At 35.7% G+C, this 8,338-nt stretch overlaps 1 protein-coding gene across 1 annotated transcript in view; it reads right to left on the bottom strand.

Moving 5' to 3' along the window:
* Positions 1-5,251: 5,251 nt before the first annotated feature.
* Positions 5,252-8,338, bottom strand: part of CUNH18orf63 (chromosome unknown C18orf63 homolog) — a 73,420-nt gene continuing 70,333 nt past the window's right edge. Inside the window, exons 12-13 of the mRNA XM_023700078.1 lie at positions 5,514-6,515; positions 5,252-5,317 (exon numbers count right to left, since the gene is read on the bottom strand). Of these exons, the coding sequence (XP_023555846.1) occupies positions 5,261-5,317; positions 5,514-6,515 (1,059 nt within the window). The 3' untranslated portion in view covers positions 5,252-5,260. The remainder of the gene's footprint in view (positions 5,318-5,513; positions 6,516-8,338) is intronic.

The following is an 8,338-nucleotide window of genomic DNA, read 5'->3' as shown; positions in this document are numbered from 1 at the left end:
TTGGATTAGGTTTATGAAACAGTCTCCAGAGGATTTCACCCCCTGGACAGTACAACCTTCCAGTTCATCTGGAGTTATTCTGGTCCCTGCACAAGGCACGTGTAACCACATTTGGGGTGGCATCCACTCTTCCATGAACTTGCGTTACCTCCTCATGCCTTTGCTCACTTTATTTCTTCCCTTTGGAATGTCCCTGCTCCTCCCACTCCTTCTGCACCCCAAATGTGTCTAGAATAACTACTGTTCTCCTTCAGTATCCTTGGGATTCCAGTCAGTAAAGGAAACTGGGGAAAAAATGTGTTCAGAGATAAAGATTATAGCAATTATGTGAGGACAGCATTCCAGGAAGGGGATAATACCAAAGGGCCATATGTTCAGGAGAATGAAATCAGAAAATCTACTGGTGACTCTTTTCAAAAGACTTGTCTACACTTGTGATTTCCAAGTCTTCCTCTTCCCCTCTCTTAATGCCACTCCCATTGGGCTTTCATGTGACACTCCAACACTCCACAGGAGCTGTTCGTCAGGGTCATCAGGGGCCTCTAGGCACTGAAATCTAGTGGTCAGTTACAAGTCCTCTTCCTTCATGAAAAGCTTCCCTTCTTCATTTCTGTTGATAATAATGACATCCATCTAAGTGATAATGCCCCAAACCTCCTGAATACATTTCTCTCAAATCCCTAAGCCAGAGGGCTCTACTTCCAGAATATATCCAGAACAGCCAGTTCTCCTCTCCCCTACTACTAACACAGGGGTCCCAGCCATTATCATTTTCTGCCTGGATTCTTAACTGGCATCCCTATTTCTTCTCTCACACTTACACAGATCTGCCACAGGTGTCACACAGGAGCCGGAGACCTGTCACACTGTGGCTCTTCTTTGGGCTCAGCCCCACATCAGTCTGTGAAAAGTAAATACTTCACCACAATCTACAAGGCCCAATGTGATCAGCTCTTGACCCCATCACTCCCCTCCTGTTCCTTTACTCTGACCATTGTAAGCTCCTGGACATTTCTTAAACACACAGGCTATTCTTTGTACCAGAAAGCTCATTTCTCAGAAATCCACATGGCCAACTCCCTCACCTCCTGTAGGTGTCTGCTCAAGGAAGCCGACCATCGCCATTTCCTCTCCTTGCTTCTGAGTTTCCTTTTCATTCTGTACTGGCCATTTTCTAATACATTGTGTAATTTACCTATTTGCTATGTTTATTATCTCCTCCTCCCTGATAGAACATAAAGTTGGTGTGTTTCTTTGTATATATTAAGCATCTATAATGTTCAGCATATAGTAACATGGTACTAAATATCTACTGAATGAATGAAGGATTTCCAAATAAAAATTCTATAAAGTGCTAAACCTAATCTAATTTACATGGGTACAATAGCAAAGGCATGGGAAAAAAACAGAATCACAGAGGCAAAGAAATCTATGCTTATGAAACATACAGCCATGGGGCCAGGGAGACAGCTCAGTAGAAAAAGCATTTGCCTGGCAAATGCAGGGTCCTATGTTTAATTCCTGTTACTGAAAAAAAAAAAAAAAAACCAAAATCAGCTATTTTAAATACCTTCATTATTTTTTATTTTTAGAGACACATATGACCAAAACACAAACATTTTAAGCATCTTATTTGTAAGGACTACAATATCCTCAACTCTTGATATTAATCATCCATAAATAGCAATAAATATTTAATATACTAGTAGTTTCAGCATACCAGAGGATATGCAATTTGAAAGAAAAGAGCAAAAATTAGTAGTAAACTAAATAAAAGGATGTTCCATGGTCAAATAAAAGCTTCCAATTGAGAATACCAAATTTTTTAATTTTACAACCAGAAGCAACAAATAGAAAATGGTATAACTGAAAATATAATAAAATTATAAATAAAAGGTATAAAGATAGTAACAAATACTATAGATATACATGAATATTGTATGAGAACTGTTTTGCATTCTTGTAAGTATTTTTTTGGTAAATATGATTGTTGGCATTAATTCTGGCTTATTTCCATAAATTTTTTAAAGTTGTTTGACTTATTTCTTAAGCTTCTTAGGCAAACATAAAGCCGTTCATTTATACTTTTAACCTTGTAATGAATCTAAAGCTAATGCGCATTGGAATATGAAGAATGTTGTTTTTGTTTGTCTGGAACCCATGCTGCACACAAGTCACCAAAAATTCAAATAAATAAAAAATATAGTGTTCTCTAATTAAATTTTAAATTATCTTCTGAAATTGCTTTCAGAAATTGTAATCATTAAAATGGACAAATCTTCCGACTTCTCTGGTGAGCCTGAGCACAGAAATTTAGAACTTTTTCTCTGTACATGAAATATTAAGCCAACAATCTATCTTAACACAAACATATATGCATATTTGCAAACCATCATTAGGATAAATTTAGTAAGATTTTTTAAAAAACATAATTTATACAAGAATACAGACTAATATTAGTGTAACAAGTTTTGCCATGTAGGTTAACATGTAACTACATAAAATAATACTGTAAACTCTAAATTTTAGATACTAGTGAATTGAAAGACAGACTTCCTAGATTCTTTATATGAAGAACTTGGAGATACTACACACACTTCAGCAATAGATTTATCTTTCAGCTATTTGCTTAGTTAATAATAGTATATGCTTTAATTGCCTAAGGCATAATGACAGGACAGCAGCAGGAAGAACCCTGAAAATTCAAACAGCGGTGGGAAGGCTGGTTCAAGGATGATTACATGTGTGCACGACTGTGCTGACCCCCCCCACACACACTTATGAACATCACTATTATAAACAAAGACTATCAGTACAGCCTCACAAACAAAGGATGCCCAACTCGGCTGCAGTCTGCTACTTACAAAACTGGCTTCAAAAAGAGAAAGGCACACCCAAAACATATTATGCTGATTATATGTCTCTATGAAAATGGGAAATTAGGAAACAAATAATTCCAGAAAACAGAAATTTTTGCAGTAAGTGAACAAAGCAAATTAATTTGACATAATTTCAAGAGCAAGAGTCATGTTTATTTCAATGGTTTAACTGCAATGGTTTAATGAGTTGGTAGAGACAGTCAAAGTTTTCTATCGATTCTTTTTTACTTAATGAAGGATCACATCATTGGAATGTTATAAGATGATTTTTGATATTATATTATAGCCATTATATATTTTAATTTAAAAATGCCTAAAATGTTTAAAGCCAGAAAAATGTTCACTAGGTGAAAAGTTATATGTGTGTGGTTATTGTTTGTTTGTTTTTTTCTAGATGGTAGTTTATTTACAATATGGACCAGAAGGCTTATTTATTCTGGACATCTGTCTGTCTGTCTGTCTGTCTGTCTGTCTGTCTGTCTGTCTGTCTAGGGCAGCAACTGGACTGCCACCTGTAGGGCTCAGGCCCTGCTCATCTTGTCTGTTTGAGCAATGGACACAGGACTTAGCTCACTGTCTGACGCTTAGTAGAATAAATCCTGCTGAACATAGAAATCTCTACCACAATAAAGGCTCTCATTATGTTGTCCTATTACTGTGCATGTAAGAACAAAAGTGAAATTTAGTGAGCCAATGGAGATAGACATCACAAAAAATGTAATATACACACATTCTTTTATCTTTGAAAACGTACAACCATTGTTACTCTCCTATTATCCATTTTGAAATTTTGTGTTTCTCTTTAAAATTAAAAAAGCAAAAAAAAAACCCTATACTATATCGTATATTTGAGAGATACACTGAAGTATTTATGAATGAAATTATAAGATCTCTTGAATTTGCTTTGAAATATTACAGAAAATGTGTAAGTGGTAGATAAAGGTAATAGGCATTAGTTTTTCACCTATACTTTTAAGTAGTTTGAAAATTTTGACAATACTGACTTCAAATAAGTTTCATCAATAAAAATAGAAAGGATAAATTATTTTTCAACTATCAAAACCACTATATAAGATGACTGAATACTCTGCAAAGACTCATATAAGCCTATTTACATGACTGTTACAATAGTGAAGTCAGCAGCAACTGAAATTTCAGTCAAGAAGGAATTAAATACAGTATGTCACACACAATGCACTACTGTGCAAACGTTCAGAAGACTTGCAAATGAGTAAGGATGTTCCATGGCAGCAGGCAGAGCTGGACTCATTCGTTCATCCACAGGCATGACCACAAGACACACCTAGAAAGCAGAGCGTTCATCTTTGTTCACGGTGGTCATCTCTGCCGAGAAGAATTACAAGGAGTTTCTATTTTTCCATGAAACTGCTCTGTGTTATTCAACTTTTCATAATAGTATTTATTCATTTTATAATTAAGAGAAACTATTTTCTGTAATAATAACCTATAATTTTTCATGGCCTTATTCTTTCTAGCTCACAGAATGATTCAGTTGAAAAGTTAAAAACTATCAGGTCTTGTGCACCTCAAAGTGAGAAAGTGCTATGCTTTCAAAACAACATGAAACCTGGAATACATTTCATCTATTTCTAAAAAAGCAAGTAACAAATTTTAAAGCACATTTTTCCTGAACTACCTACAGAGTACAATGAAATGTAAAATATCAAAAAGTACATAAAACTCATCATAATATATTTAGGAATAGACTTAAGTACTTTCTAGTTAACTCAAATCAGGCTGAAAAGTCTATTAGTTATAGGAAAAAACAGCATTTGGAAGACAAAGGAAGAAAGTGTTTTCTAGTTGGTTCTTAAAAGAATTTGAAAGTATCCCTATACTTCTATGCAAAAAGGGGATATTTTAGCAATATGTTTGTTCTGAGAATTGAACAGATGGTAACATGGAAAAAATGTAATTTCCAGATGCATAATTCTGTAGCTTCAGTGACATGGACTTGACATCAATTAAATTTCAAGTTTACATCTAACCAGCACTACAGCACCTTGAGTGTAAGCTCTAATTTAAAGATTAACCCTGAAGGTTCACTGAGGTTTTATGATCTACCTTTTCAGGAAGGCTGCTGCTGCTGTGCCTGCTGCCTAGTCTGCAAAGTACCTACAACAGAACAGGAAGGGCCCTTGGGACTCCTCTCAACCCCTATGTATCCCTCTTTGAGACATTTTATTATACACAGCAGTTGATTTTTAAAGGTATCAGCTAATTTAAAAGTAGGTCCTTTTTACCAAGGGACTAAATATCCCCAAGTGTGGCAATTTCAGTTTAAACAATGTAAAGAAAAACAAATAAAAATGTATCATTTAAGTTACCTGGTGGATATTCTTGTTTTTCACATCCATGTTCTAAGCTTTAGAAATGGTGCTAAATTTCTTAGCTTTTGACTTATCCAAGTCATGTATCTATATCAGGTTGGAGAAAAGTATTTTGTTACAAATCAGCTATACAAATGTGGCTATGCTCCAGTAGATATTACTTCTTTAATTATTATGGTTCTAGATTATCTGTGGCAAATCATTTAAGTCCTCACTTACGGAGTCTTAAAGGTCTGGCTAGCATATCATGAATATCCCCAGATTTAAAGGAAAATTATTTTACCTGTATCCTAGAACTGGACTGTCCATAATGCATAGTATTAGAAGGATGCTTTGAAGTTTTTGAAGACTCAGGACATGATTTTCTTTTAGACCTGTGGGCTGTTCTGCTTGCTATCAACTTGTAGTCACTTAAGTCAACTTCTTTAGTTTGGTTTGCCCACTGTTGTGGCAGTTGCAGGTCTTCAGTTTCTGTGTCTGATTCAAAAATGTGTGGCTGCCTCTTGGGTTTCACTGACTCATAATCTTTCTTTAAAATCTGTGTTATACATTTACTTGTTAGGTTTTCTTTTCCATAGATGTCCACAGCATTTTTTATTACACTTACACTGCTACTTGATACCTGATGCACCATACTGTTAGACAGTTGTTTACTTTCACTTAAGCTCACAATTGATTTTCCATTAGAAGAGGGATATTTTGTCATATTTTCACAGCATTCAGTATTTTTCTCTTGCACAGGTCTGCAGTTTTGATTTAAATTTCTAGCATGTATTTGAATGTTACTGTGAGGTCTTCTTTTAATATTTGGTCCTAAATTAAGCTTTTCATCCTGGATTGTACTAGTTTTATGTGCAAACAATTTAGATTCTGTTACAACATGCTGTTTTCTTTTCTGGTTGCCAAGTATGGAAATATTTTTGTTCATCGGTGACAATCTATTTTTGAAAACTGGTATGAATTTAGGGGTGATATTACTTTGGAAGCTAAGATTAGTGTGTTGAACTTGAGTATTTCCTCTGTTGGGCTTTGATTTTTCCAAATGCAGTTGCGGTTCCTTGTGAGACAGGAATTGCTTTGTACTTTGAATGGACTCTGGCTGGTGGTGTAGAGCTGACAGAACGGGTGGCTGGGGCTGGCTGACGGAATGCTCCACCTTGTGGTCTGCTACTACAGAGCATGGGCCAAGACTTGGAACCAAAGCAGGTTTTCTGAAACTAGCTTGAGTCACAGAAGCCCTGAACAGTTTTTTAGTGGTCAAATTGGGTGCCTTGACTTTGTTTCCCTGCAAGGATAGAGATTAGGGATGTTTTCAAATATAACAATACCATTGAAAAGAAATAAAATATCAAAATAACAATAGAAAAATGGGATGTGGTAGAAAAATGGGATGCAGGCATTCTATAATGCCAGCACTAGGGATACTGAATGAAGCAGGGTCTGAAGTGAGCCTGGGCAACATTGAGTTCAAGGCCCATATAGGTACACAGTGAGATCCCACCCACTCCCCAGAACAGAAAGAACATTATGATTTATGGAACAGGTGAACAAGAAATAAAAATGAGTCTCTTGATATAATATGTACAATTTCTGATGGTTTGTATCCATCCTTTCAAGATAAAATTTAAAGATGTAGGTATATTCTAGTTTCTATATAAATCACCTATAAGAGTTACACATACAGCTAGATAGTGTCCTGAAATGTGTTTTGCAGCCATCTTGTTCAGAATGCTTTCCTCTGGGGTCGGGGAGATGGCTCAGTGGACTAAGCACTTCCCTAGCAAGTGCAAGGGTCTGAGTTCAATCCCTGGTTCCGAAAAAAAAAAAAAAAAAAAAAAAGAATGCTTTCCTCTTTACCCATTGCTTCAACCAAGATGGGGCTTTCTCTAAATTTTTAAAGTCCCACTTCCTCTGAATCACTCTACCAGTCAACCATAAAGTGACTATTTTTTCTCAACTCTCTAAAGATTGATGACCAGTTAGTAATTATTGTCACAAGAATAATTCAAGATAGTGGTTTTATGTTTTAATGATGTTTTATACCCACCCATATGTGAAAGGTTGTTGGAGGATAATAACTATGAATTATTTTCTCTGTCTGTCTGTCTGTGTTTATTCTTACATCCCTTATATTTACTCACATATAGTTGTGGAAAAAACAATAATTGAAGAAGTCATTGTGTCTATACTAGGCCTTTAAAAATAAGTGATTTTTTTTTTTTTTTTTTTTTACTACAGGTAAGAGTAGTCTATGTCTTTCTCATGTTTGCACTGTGGTTTCTGTTACAGCTCCTGCTATCTTTCAACAATTCAGCAATTATGTGTCAAACTGACTGGTCAGATGCATAAAGAAAAGGTATTTTTAAAAAATGTATTCAGTACAGGGTCTACAAGGTATTATTACAAAGATCGGACTTGTAGTAATCCTTCATTTTTCAGCCTCCCAAACACTGGGATTACAGGTGCACGCCACCACACCCAGTCTCAATCTGTCTCAGTGTGCCCCAGGGGTGGGGCTGACACGGTGGAAAAAGGATTTTTTAAAATTGTGGCTATACATATATCTCATAAAATTTACCATATTAAGTACATAATTCAGTGGCTTTAAGTAAAATCACTGCTGAATTTGTGTTACATGACCATTATCACTATTTTCAACCTTTTTTCTTCATCTCAAACACTCAGTACTTTATTTAAAAAAAAAACCAAGTTCCCGCTTCCTCCTAGCCCCTGATAACCTCTACTCTACTTTCTATCTCTATGAATCTCCCCATTCTGAATACTTCATGTGGAATCATACAATATTTTGTTGCTGGGCTTATTCTGTTTAGCATGTTTTTAAGGTTCATCCATGTTGTATCATGTATCAGAACTTCATTCCCTATGGTTAAAGATTCCACTGTAGATATATATGACACTGTTTATCCATTCATCTGTTGATTGAAAGTATTTATAGTTTCTTAAAATACTTACCTACCCAGTTTTAATGTCTACAAAAGAGGAGCATTTGGCTATAATTTAAAAAACTGCTTTTGTCTCGGCTGCCGACATGCCCTCCAGACTAAGGAAGACCCGGAAGCTTCGGGGCCATGTGAGCCACGGCCATGG

The sequence above is a fragment of the Octodon degus genome, unplaced genomic scaffold, assembly GCF_000260255.1.
Source record: "Octodon degus isolate 3935 unplaced genomic scaffold, OctDeg1.0 scaffold00120, whole genome shotgun sequence".
Lineage (NCBI taxonomy): Eukaryota > Metazoa > Chordata > Mammalia > Rodentia > Octodontidae > Octodon > Octodon degus.
This window is presented reverse-complemented; position numbering and strand designations above follow the sequence as displayed.